This window comes from Myotis myotis, unplaced genomic scaffold (genome assembly GCF_014108235.1).
Source record: "Myotis myotis isolate mMyoMyo1 unplaced genomic scaffold, mMyoMyo1.p scaffold_m19_p_12, whole genome shotgun sequence".
In the NCBI taxonomy this organism is placed as follows: domain Eukaryota; kingdom Metazoa; phylum Chordata; class Mammalia; order Chiroptera; family Vespertilionidae; genus Myotis; species Myotis myotis.
Genome location: NW_023416316.1, coordinates 2,779,114 through 2,791,740, shown reverse-complemented (window position 1 = coordinate 2,791,740; position 12,627 = coordinate 2,779,114). Strand labels below are relative to the sequence as shown.

Below are 12,627 nucleotides of genomic sequence, written 5' to 3'. Positions count from 1 at the left end.
ACTGCGTGGGCCTTACGTGGGCCGCGGGCCGGACGTTCCCCACCCCTGCTCTAAAGTCCACCGGCCCCCTGGGAGCTCAGCAGGGGGGTCTGGCCTCCGTTAGCGCTGAGGTCTGGGGAGCGGGAATGTCGGGGGCACAGACACCTCGCACTGGTCACCCCGTTCTGGCTCCGGGCAGAGAAGTGACCTGTGCGGTTAAATACCCGCCTGACTGCCTAGCTCGGTGCTGGGCGCACGGTGGCTGCTGTACCCTGTCTTCTCTTCCCCTCTCCTGTGCACGCCTTTGCCTCCCTTCCCCTCAATTCCTCTGCACTGTCCTCAGACACGGGGGGGTCCTTGTGACTTGGAGGCTTTAAGGCGGTGCCCTCACCTCCATTGAACTTCAAAGCCCCAGAGACGCTGCAGCGATTGTGGGGCTGCTTTTCTGTTCCCGCCGCCCCGGTCCTGGCACCGCTGTCTGGGCCCCGGTGCAGAGCAGACGGTGCTTCTCGAGACGGGGGGGACCTCCCGGGGGAGACCCCCATCGCCCCGGCTTGGGTCGGGCATCTTGTCCTGTCCAGTGGCCATGGGAGAGTGCAGTGAGGGAGGTGCTAGGGGTGAGGCCCACCTACCCCTGAATGAGTCTTTGGAAAGGACTGGGGGCTGAGCAGTCATAGCATCACCCCCCTTCCCCGCCAGCTCCCCCACCTTCTCTCGTCCAGCCTGCGCCCTGCGGGCCTGGCGGGCAGTGTGGCTTCTGAGGGCTCTGCAGGGGCCTGTGCTCTGAGCTGGTTCTTCCCCCCCCCCCCCCTGCTCACAGCTCCCGGCCGGCAGCCGGCACTCGGTGCGAGCTGATGGCAGCCTCCACCTGGACCGGGCGCTGCAGGAGGACGCGGGGAAGTACAGCTGCGTGGTCACCAACACGGCCGGCTCCCAGCACAGGCATGTGCAGCTGGTCGTCCAGGGTGAGTCCTGGGGCCCAAGGTTGTGGGGTGGGGCCGGGGGCTGGCCGGGATGGGGGAGGGTACGTGGGGGGAACTTGATCTTGAATACCTTTGTTTAAAAAAAAAAATTGCACAAGTAGTACATAGTCACTGTAGGAAATTGAGAGACCAGCCAGGTAAATAAAAATACTTCTATAATACGCAAAGCTAAGATTAACCAGAATGACTTTACATTTTAGTATCTTTCATACTGCATACACATGTGAGCTTACACACACACCAATATATATGTAATAAATTGTATATACGTTATATACTTTTAAAAAATAGTTTTATTAATTTTAGAGAAAGAGAAAGGGAGAGGGAGAGAGAGAAAGAAAAAAAACATTGATGTGAGAACGAAACATTGATGGGCTGCCTCCTGCATGTCCCCTACTGGGGATCGAGCCCACACCCCAGGCATATGCCCTGATCAGGAATGAAACGGGCAATTTTTTGGTACATGGGACGACACCCAACCGACTGAGCCACACTGGCCAGGGCTAAGTCACATATTCTTTGTATAAATTATATATGCGAGTGTATTTCTCCCCTGTGTGTGAATTCCTTATAAACACACACACATACATGTTTTTAAGCCACGCTAGGGCCACATCATTACACCGCTGTCTGAGCCTGCGTGTTTCCCATGGCACTAGATTTTATGATGTTTTCTATCAGGAAGTTCCCAGAGTCTCGGCCTAAGGCTGCGTGCCCTGCGTGGATGCGCCGTGAGCCTCTAGCCCAGGGATGGCACACCTATGAACTCATTTTTTTGGTTGATTTTTCTTTGTTCAATGGCATTTAAATATATAAAATAAATATCAAAAATATGTCTTTGTTTTACTATGGTTGCAAATATCAAAAAATTTCTGTATGTGACACGGCCCCAGAGTTAAGTTAGGGTTTTTCAAAATGCTGACACGCCGAGCTCAAAAGGTTCGCCATCACTGCTCTAGCCTGTCCCCTCGCGTGAGCACCCCGGGGTCACCGTCCGTGCCTCCACCTTTGCCCACGGGGCCGAGTGTCCTTAGGATAAACCCCTTACTGTGGAGCTGAGCGCCGAGTCCCGGAGGTGGCCCATTTTTAGGGCTTTTCGGGTGTTTTTCCCAGTTCCTCTCCCACGCACAGCGCCCGAGTCCCGGCTCCCCTTCGCCCTCCCAGCCGGGTACCTCCGTTCTCTTTTGTGTAAGACGAGACGTTTGAAGGAAGCCTGGTTATATTTTGTCACTTACCACGTCTGTTAATACCCTCTTTTAAAAAAATCTTGTTTCATAAAATGCCCACGGGATAGGCGGGAAGAATCCACTATTCTCCATTTTTTAGGGGAAAATCAATGTCCAGGTCACAGGGTCAGCGGGCCAGGCTGCCTTCGCAGAGCGAGTCCCGGGGCGTCGGGTGTGTGTGTGAACATGCTCCGGTCTCCCCCCTCCCGACTCCTCTTAGAGACCCCGTTTCTGTGCTTGCGGATCGGGTGGTGCCCAGGATGGCTGTGGCACTTGTTCCCAAGTCCACTTGATCTGTGAATTCTGTTTTTTGCCATTTCTCATCCGTCCACCCTCAGAGAGTGGGCAGTGACTTGGGGTCCATTTAGTTGTTTTTGCGGATCAAGGAGTATGGGTGCCAAGAGTCGAAACGGTTTATCCAAAGCCCCAGGGCGCAGAAACGGCACGCGGGTTCCCAGGCACGGCTGCCCTCTGCCTGGGGCCTGACCACACGGCAGCGGTGGCTGAGGGACCACGCCTTAGTGTTCCGCTGCTGACACTGTTGTTTTTAAATTGTGTTAAAATCTGCATAACAGAACTTACCGTTTAAAAAATATTGTTATTAACTTCAGAGAGGAAGGGAGATGGAGAGAGGCAGAAACATCAATGACGAGGGAGAATCATTGATCGGCTGCCTTCTGCACGCCCCCTGATTGGGGATTGAGCCCGCAACCCGGCATGTGCCCTGACTGGGAATCGAACCGGTGACCTCTTGGTTCCTGGGTCGACGCTCAACCGCTGAGCCACACTTGCCGGGCCCCATTTTAACCATTTTTAAGGGCACAATCTAGTGTCACAAAGTGGATTTACACTGTTGCCTAACCGTCACCACCATCATCTCCAGAGCTTGCTCATCTTCCCAAACGGAAACTCTGTCCCCATGAAACAGACTCCCACCCTCCCCCAGCCCCGGCGCCCCGCATTCTGCGTCCTGGCTCTATGGTTTGCCCACTCCGGGCGCCGCGGATAGAGGGAGTCAGAGTATTTGTCCTTCTGCGTCTGGCTTATCTCCCTTGGCATCACGTCCTCAAGCTCGTGCCTGGGGCAGCCCCAGACCTTTCCTCCTTGTCAAAGCTGGGGGTGCTCAGCATGGACACACCGAGTCCTGTTCACCCATCGTCGGTTGATGGGTGTTTGATTGTTTCTGCTTTTGGCCAGTGTGGATATGGCTGTGAACTGTGGTTTACAAAACTGGTTTGTTTTTTAAAAGTGCCCCCTAGAATCCGGTCCACTGCCACCCACCACGTCACCAACGAAGGGGTTCCGGCCTCTCTCCCCTGCGTCGCCTCAGGAGTCCCCACCCCCACCGTCACCTGGACCAAGGTAGGCGGAGCCCGTGACCACTGAGGGTAACAGAGGGCCAGGCCCCGTGCATCATGGGAGGGGAGCGATGCACGTTGCCGTGGGTGTGGGCTCCGCTGACGTCACTCACCAGGGACTCCACCACAGGAGACCAGTGCCCTGACCTCCGGCGGTCCCCACTACAGCGTGAGCAAGGATGGCACCTTGGTCATCGCCCAGCCGTCCCCCCGGGACGCAGGGGCCTACGTCTGCACGGCCACGAACAGCGTGGGCTTCTCCAGCCAGGAGATGCGGCTGTCCGTCAACAGTGAGTGAAGGCTGCCCCCATCCTGGGGGTGGGGGGGCTCGGCAGGCGTGGAGTCCGGACCGGGACGCTGACCGTACGGCATCTTCCCTGGGCCCTGATCTACCTGCCCCCACACTCTCCCCAAGGAACGCTCCAGCCAGAGCCGGCCTCTCGGAGCGCTGTCCCTAGCAGTGAGGACGTGCTCAGAGAGCGGCTCCCACTCGCGTAGACGTCAAGTCGTGTGGTGGTTGTCTTCCTCCGTCTCGGCCTTTGTAGCCGGTGTGGGGAAGCCGTCACCCTAACAAGCCTCGGAAAGACACGCAGCCCTACGCGGGGCCCCCGCCCCCCATCTGGGCACCCCCCTGCCAGCCTCTCCTCCTGATGCTCTGTGCCCAGACCCTCTGACTTCCTTTCAGTTCCTTGAAGGGGCCATCGTGCCGCAGGGCCTTTGCACGTGTGGTTCCTTCTGTTTAGGAGGCCCTTCCCCACCTCTTGGCCCAGCCAACTCCTCCCATCCACAGATCTCAGTTCTCCCTGATCCCTCGGGCTGAGTCAAATCACCTTGCTGTGGAGGGTGGACGAGACCCTTCACAATGCCCGTCACAACTGTGAGCACATAAATATTGTGCACGAGCCGTTGGGCACCAGTGCTCCCTGTGGCCCCTGGCGCTCTGAGGACCGGGGCGGGGCCTGGCCTTGCTGCTATTTCCCCGCGGGCACCGCAGAACTGGGCCCTCGGTAGCCGTCTGGCCGACTGAGCAGGGCACGGCTGGTCTTCTATCGCTTACTGTCAGAGCCAGTCTTCATGTTGCAAACATTTTTTTGCCAGCGGGGTCTCTCTCAGCGTCATGATGTATAGGGAGCTACACGCGGGCTCCCTGGGCCTCCACATCCCCAGCTGGCTGGCCTATGTGGTTATGGGTGCCCAGACAGGTCCTGGGTGCCTTCCGTGTATGAGCACGTGGCTGGAAATGGGGGGGCGGCATAGAGAAGGAGGGATTCGGGGTAGTCTCTGCCATCAGGAGCCTCCGCTTCATATGAGAGCCAGGTGTTGGGCACAGGTTAGTGTAAACTCCCGATGGGGTTGGAGGAGGCCAGAGGGAGACTGGGTGTCACCTGGTGATTGGGTGTCACCTGGTGTCTGACGTCCTGGGAGGAAGTGGGATGATCATGGGGGACAAGGTGGAGAGGGAAGAGGTGGAGGAAGGACCTGCCCGAATGTCCCCAGGGAGGGAGCAGCAGATGAAGAGAAGCTAGAAGCTGGGATGGGGGCACCGTGTCCCTGTCATTCTAGCAGAACAAGCTTCCAGAGGGAGGGCGGTGGTGGAGAGATTGGGGGGCGGGGGAGGGACTGGGGAAACCATCGGGTCTGAGCCCACCCCCAAACCTGCACTCCCCCATGATGACAGAGCCACACCCATCCTCTGCACCTCTCAGGAGGCAGTGCCACCTCAGCTTCCTGGGGGAGCTGTCCTGGTCCCCTGGGGCCTCGTCCCATGGCCCCCTGACCTGCTCACAGTTTCTGCCTGTTTCCACCAACAGCCAAGCCCACGATCCACGGGAATTTCTCACATGATGCCGGCGAGCCTCTGAGAGTCACAGCCAAGGCCGGTGATGAGGTGACCCTGGACTGCGAGGCCCAAGGCTCCCCACCCCCACTGGTCACCTGGACCAAGGACTCCCACCCTGTGCCAGCCGCCCCTGACAGGTAACCCAGGTGCACGGGCAGGGGAAGAGCTTGGGGTTTAGGGGGAACCTGGCCTCAGGTGGCCAGTGGCCAGTGACCGGGCGTGTGAGGACGCTGCGGATGCTCCACGGGGTGTGGTTCCCTTCTGCACGCAGCGCTTTTGTCCCTGGTCCCCTGAAGCCACTCTGAGGACCCGCAGAGGGTCCGTGACGCCCAGGGCGAGACTCCTCGGAAATGGCAGGCGCCCCGTGTTTCACACCGCGGCTGCTGGGAGCTGCCTGCAGACTCTCCTGTGATCGGCACAGCAGCCCCCGATCTGAGCTGAACTGAGGCTTCTCCCTAACTGCCGGGTGTCCTGGGAGCGAGAGGGGGCTGGCTTGGGTCTCCTTCAAAGCCAGGCCGCACGCCTCCAGGCTGGGGTGTGGGGGTGGTGGTTCCAGACAAGGGAGCCTTGACACTCCTGAGGCCCTTGACCCTCGGAGGCGGGGGGCGGCTGCGGCTCAGGCCGGTGACATCAGCCCTGGCAAGGCCTTTGAGACGTTCCAGACTAAGGTCTGTGCCGCCCCCACCCCTCTGACACCCACACGTGGGTCTCTATCTCAGAACATCTGTTTGCTGAGCTGTTCCAAACCTCCAGCCTACTGTAGGCAGCCGGGGTCCTGTGCCTGGGTCCCCCCACCCCATGCCCTGTGGGTGTCTCTCAGCTCCAGGTGGTGCGTGGGGGTGGGGTTAGGCAGGGGGGGTCGGGGGGGGCGGGGGGAAGGAGCCCGCATCTCTCCCTGGAGAGCCTGGTCCCAGCCCCTTGGCTGGGCGGTGGGCGGCAGCCAGGTGCTTGTGAATTTACGACTTGCTGCTGACACGGGAAACCGCCATTCCCACGTGCTCACCCCTCTTGTTGTGATGTGCGACGGACCAGCCGGGAGCCGTAAATCTGGGGAGCCGCTTTTGCAATCCTGGGCTCTGCTCTGTTCCTTCCCCCTGCCCTCTCGCCTCTTGCCGGCTTCCAGCTCTCTGAGATTTATGAGCTCCGGGAGTTGATCTCAATGAGGAGGAACACAGGCCCGGGGCGGGCGGGGTGAGGAGCGCAGACCCTGGGGCCCGTCAGCCTTGAGCGCTGATCCCAGCGGCCCGGCGAGTCGTGCGGCCGCGGGCCTCCATCTGCAGCGTGGCCGCGGTTTAAACAGTGCTCCTGCGGCCGGTGATGGATGTGCGACGCTTGGTCCATCCCGAGTGCCCGAGCGCCGCTCCCCCTGACGGTTTCCTGCTGCTGCTCACAAACCGAAGCGTCGCTTCCAGCTTTTAAGAGAGGTCACATCTGTCATCCCGTTTCACTCGCATCCCCTTTGCTCAGTAGAAAAGCTTTACTGAGATGTAACTCACAGGCTGTACAGTTCTAAGTCCGGGTGCGTTCGGAGTTGTGCAATCATCACCGCCATCAGTTTTCATTTCCAGCTTCTCTCCGTCCCTCCCAGAGCCCCCATCCTCACTGGCAGCCACTTCCCCTCCTGCCCCCGCCCCGGCAGCCGCCAGCCTGCTTCCTGCCTTTGGATTCATCTGTTCTGGACGTCCCGTCTGCATGGAATCCTGCCGTGTGTGGCTTTCGCGCCCGGCCCCTCTCTGGGAGCAGCATGCTTCTCAGTTCCTGCATGTTGTGGCGGCGCCAGAGCTTCGCTCCTCTCTGTGGCTGAGCGATGTTCCCCGGTGCGGTGCCCTGGCCACCGTGCGTCGATCCGTGCGCCCTTGGAGGGGCATTTGGGTTTGCGCTTGTTGGTGACTGCGGACGGCCTCCCGACTGCGGATGGCATTTAAGCCGTATGTGAACGTCACTCGCAGCTCCGGGTCCTGTGGTTCCTGGGCCCCCAGAGTGGTTCCTGGGCGCCCCTCTTCCATTTCTGTGAAACGTCCAGCACGCGGACAGCTTCCCCACACAGAGCCCAGCTCAGTCTTCTCACAGACACACAGCCATTTGCCCAGAAACTGGAGATTTAAAAACTGCATGGAAACACCAAGGGGGGCAGGGGTGGTGACGGTGGCGGGTAGGGGACAGGCGTGCTGTCTGCCTGCTCTTCCTCGTCTTCCTCCTTTTCCTTCTCTCTTTTTAAAAAATATATTTTTATTGATTTCAGAGAGGAACAGAGAGGGAGAGAGAGAGAGAGAAACATCGATGATGATAGAGAATCATGGATCAGCTGCCTCCTGCACGCCGCACACTGGGGATCGAGCCCGCAACCCGGGCATGTGCCCTGCCTGGGAATCGAACTGTAACCTCCTGATTCATAGGTCGATGCCCAACCACGGAGCCACGCCGGCCGGGCAATCCTTTTCCTTCTCCGAGGGCGTCCCAAGGCTCAGCTTCAAGGCTGCCACGTGGGGGGTCTGGGCGGCTGCCGCCCTCAGCCACCTGCCCGTGTGCACAGCCCTTTCCCGTGTGTTCACGTGCAGGCGTTTGCGGAACTAAACGTGGCGCGTCTTCTCTTCCGCCCTCATCGTCAACACTGCTCTCCGTTCACCCACTTTCTTGATTCCTCCCAGCCCACGTCACTTGCTTGTCATTTAAAGGACAAAATAACATTCCGGGCGTTTGTCTCTCCAAGTTGCTAAGCTATTCTCTGGGGCACGCGCGTTGCCAGCTGTCGGCGCTAATGAGCGGGCCCTTGGAACATCTTCGCACAAATGCTCCTCGGTCTCCTGGTCACTTCCTTGGGGGATAGCTGCGAGAACATGCGGCGAGTCCGGGGGGGCTGGTCAGTGAGTGCCTCTGACCCTGCAGACAGCTGTGTGCAAACAGCCCGTGCAAGCTGTGAATTCACAGTTGAGGGTGGCACGATTTCATGAGCAACTCTTGTGCCCAGGACTGTGCCAAAACCACGCCGCAGAGGACACGGGCCCGGCTGTGTGAGGTCAGGGCCAGAGACCTGGGGTCCTCTCCCAGCCTCGCCCCCGGCTCGCTGGGTGAACTTGGCCCTCCGTCTTCCTGTCTGAGAAATGAAAGGGTTGGACAGGCAACAGTGGCCAGAGAGCATCTTGCGGCTCTGGTCCCCGGGTCCACCCGGGAATGCCGGGGCGAGGCGGCGTTTCTAGGCAACAGTGTTTGTTTGTGGCTCTGATGTGTAGCTGGGACAGCTGCTAGCTCTCCTGGCCCGGCTCACACTCCCGGGGGCAGCCGGCCAGGGTCCCATACTGGGCCAGATCCAGCCACATCAGGGGGAGCGGAGGGGGCAGCCGGCAAGGGCGGGTGATCTACACGCCCAACCCCTCGCTGGCCCAGTTCCCCCCGACACAGAGGTGGGGGTTGCAGCTGGGCTTCTAGTGACCCGGGACAAAAAGCTATTCCCCCACTGGCATGGCATGGACTGCCCAGGGCCCCTTGTGGGGTCTTCACCTTGGTGGGTCCTCACAGCTCAGCCTGCTGCCCGACCTGGTGGCCCTGAGGTCTTGGTCTTGTCAGCCTATGGCCAGCGGCTCTCTTTCTGGAAAACTTGGCAGTGAGTTAAGCTCTGAGCTGACAGGTGAGGTCACTGCGGTGGCTGGCAGGGCCGTAGCAGAGGGGGGGGTGCGTCCCAGGTCCGCCCTGACCAGCTGGTGGCCGTGGAGGCCTCTGCAATGCTGGCTGAGGGCATAGGACCTGCCTGCGTGCAGGTGTGGCTGTTGGGAGCTTCACGTGAGAATGTCCATGGGGGGCGCTCCGCTGTGCGGGGCACACAGGACCACCCCATAGGCGGCAGCCACCCGTGAGCATGGCTCGGTGTAGGTTTCTCGGGCTCACGGATGGCGCTTCTCCCTCTCGCATATGTTGTCCTTTGGGGGGTCTTGGGCCCCTCCGCCTGGATCCCCAGCTGGCTTTTCCATGCGGGGCTTCCTCATAAGGGTCTGTGATGCAGGGAGGCCCCAGCGAGGAGATCAGGGTCGAGTGGCCTTTGGCGGCTGAAGGCCCGGCTGCCTGGTGCGGGTGGGTGGGCCCTTGCTCTGTGCAGGCTCAGGCCCCGCTCTGGTGCCAGCAGATGGGCACATGGGGGTGTCCGTGGGGAGGGCTGAGCATCCGCAGCCACTGGCCCTTCTTCTGGAAGGGTCTGTGCCAGCGGTTCTCAACCTGTGGGTCACGACCCCTTTGTGGGTCAAACGACCCTTTCACAGGGGTCGCCTAAGACCATCGGAAAACACATATATAATTCCATATTGTTTTTGTGATTAATCACTATGCTTCAATGATGGTCAATTTGTAACCATGAAAGTGGGGGTCACCACAACATGAGGAGCTGTGTTAAAGGGTCGCGTCATTAGGAAGGTTGAGAACCACTGGTCTGTGCTCTTCGGGTGATGGATCCTTTAGAAATGGGGACAGTGGTACCAACAGCATGGGACCCAGCAGGAGGGACTGGGTGCAGACACACCCCTGACTCGAGCAATCTGAGGACGGAGCACTCCCTCAAACCCGCGGCAGCTGGCCCACCTGGCCCCCCTCTTTGTCCAGCGAATGAATGAATGAATGAATGAATGGGTGGATGGATGGATGGACGGATGAGCAATTGGCTGAACTGGGCTCCACGCAGCTCAGCGCCAGTGAAGTGCAACCTGCCTGGACTCACCAGGGAAGGCTCCATGGAAGAGCCGGAGCCGGTGCTGCCTGGAAGGAGTCTGGAGGGCAGGAGAGTGTCCTTGGGCGGCAGGGAACAGTGTGTGTGCAGGTGGGAAGGGGAGCTGTGCGTGGACTGCTGGGATTTGCCGCCAAACATTTCTGGAGCACCCTCTGTGGGTCAGGACTTGTGCTAAGGGCTGGGACACGGCAGGAGCCTGGGCGCGCCTGGCCTCCCCCTCACCGAGCCATCTGACAGGACAGGTGATCACGGGTGTGATGAGCGCCGTGACGGCTCCAGGAGTGTTCACCGGGAGCGGGGCACTGCCGGGGCGGCAGGGTGGCTGCCGGGGCGGCAGGGTGGCTGCCTGAGTGCCAAGGACGAGAGCGACCTGGAGAGTGGCTGGCCGGGGTCGCAGTGAGGTGTGCGCGGGGAGTGCGGTGTGGCCTGGGACGCGCATGCTTCTGGGCACTCCCTCTCAGGTGCCCTTTGGTCTCTCTGGGCAGGTAGGCCCCCCTTGGAGCTCCCAGGACCAGCGGGACCCAGCCCGGTAGTGGGTCCCTCTCAGGTCCACATCCCCCATCTGCGTGGCTGTGTGAACCTTGGAGCTGACAGGCAGCGAAGGCTCGAGCCCGATGGATGTCATAAACAGGAAATTCCCCGAGAATCTGGGCGCCGCACGGAGCCATCTGGACACTCACGCCACCAGGAAGGAGCAGCTGCCGCTAATTACGCCACACACACACCGCAGCACTGTGCTCCCCACCGCTCCCCGCTCCCCCTGGCCCCCGAGCCCACCCCTGGGCTGCAGCCCCCAAACCTGCCGAGTTTCTGGGAACGTGGAGGGAGAGCTGGGTCACAAGCCAGCTGGTGAGGAAAGGGCAGGCAGCTGTGGGAGTCCGCAGGCTGCACCTACCAGCCTTGGGCACCAAGGCAGCCTTCCTGGGGGAGGTGACGTCTAAGTATTGAGGTGTGAGCAGGTGCGGACCAGGTGAACAGGAGGTGGAGGAGTGTCCCAGGCAGGAAGGCAGCATGAGCAAAGGCGCGGAGATGGGAAGGGCCTGGCCCCTGAGGAAGAGCATGGTGCAGTGCTACACTGGGAGGCCAGGTGGGGTTGGGGGACTGGCCAGGGGGTCCGTCCAAGCCGGACACTGTGCTTGGGTTCTGTCCAGCAAGCAGTGGGCAGCCCCAGGGGACGGTGGTTACAGTGAAGCGCGATGTGGCCAGACGAGCACTGAGAGCGAGCACAGGCTCTGTGGGGCCGGCCTCAGCTTGTCCGTCTGGGAAATGGATTCACTTCTTCCGTTTCTTCCTTTGTGCCTAGGGAGCAGGTTCTAGGAAGCGACCTGGGGCTGCTCACAGGAAAGACACATTGTTTACATTTCTGGAAGTTTCTTTTGTATTGTTTTTTGTTTTTTTTTTTTGTCCCCAGGTGCTCCCACTTCCTATTCCGTTAAGGCAGTGGTTCTCAACCTTCCTAGTGCCGCGACCCTTTAATACAGCTCCTCATGTTGTGGTGACCCCCAACCATAACATTATTTTCGTTGCTACTTCATAACTGTAATTTTGCTACTGTTATGAATCGTCATGTAAATATCTGATATGCAGGATGTATTTTCATTGTTACAAATTGAACACAATCAAAGCATAGTGATTAATCACAAAAACAGTATGTAATTATATAATGTTTTCTGATGGTCTTAGGCGACCCCCAAAGGGGTCGCGGCCCACAGGTTGAGAACCGCTGCTTTAAGGGCTTGGTGAGGGCAAGGGGTTCTGTGGTCTTTCGAGTCCCAGAAGGCAACCTCTGAGATAAAGGAGCCTGGAGCTGCCTTTTTGAATATGAAGTCCTTGGGGTTCAGAGATGTTGACCGCTCTGTCTGAGGTTGCACAGCGTGTCTTTAGCAAACACTGGATCTCAAATCCAGAACACTGGCTCCCAGCCCCAACCTCTTTCCACTGACCTACGCTGGCCCTGCTTCGCCAGCTGAGGTTCGCTGAGACGTCCTGGAGGAAACTGCATCCCTGCCCCGAGTGGATGGAGTGTGCGTTTCAGCTTCCAACTGACTCGGCCTTTGCTTGGGGATGTCAACATTAATCTACTTATAAAAGGAAAAAATGAGATGAGAAAAGCCAAGGGGAGAGGGCGCCATGCAGGGGGGAGGTTCGCCTGTTACCGGGACAAATACGGCCCGTGTGGCCTCTTCCCTCACGGTGGACCTGCTCAGGGCTGCCCAGCTTGTGGGAGACGGGCAGGGCCCAGGCAGGGTGGGCGGGGCTCTTGCTAACAGCAGGGCTGTTCCCTGAGCACTTACTATGTCCCGGCACCGTGGGCTTTGCCGGCATCATGTCACTCGGTGCTTGCCCTCTCCTGTGACTCCCGATGGGGACGCCGAGGCTGGGGAGATGCAGTGCTTGGCCCAAGGTCAGCCTGCAAGAGGCACAAGGGTGGGTCTTGCCGGGGCCACTTGCCGTCACAGCCCGGCTCCCATCGGCGCTGCCGTGCCGCTTCTCAGGATGGGGCACTTCCTGTCAATGTTCCCAGTGGACG

General features: G+C 59.5%; 1 protein-coding gene across 1 annotated transcript in view; it reads left to right on the top strand.

The window, feature by feature from the left end:
• The window catches only part of HMCN2 (hemicentin 2), a 136,104-nt gene that overhangs the window by 44,382 nt on the left and 79,095 nt on the right, over positions 1-12,627 (top strand). Inside the window, exons 19-22 of the mRNA XM_036329346.1 lie at positions 800-944; positions 3,438-3,550; positions 3,677-3,836; positions 5,358-5,523. Of these exons, the coding sequence (XP_036185239.1) occupies positions 800-944; positions 3,438-3,550; positions 3,677-3,836; positions 5,358-5,523 (584 nt within the window). The remainder of the gene's footprint in view (positions 1-799; positions 945-3,437; positions 3,551-3,676; positions 3,837-5,357; positions 5,524-12,627) is intronic.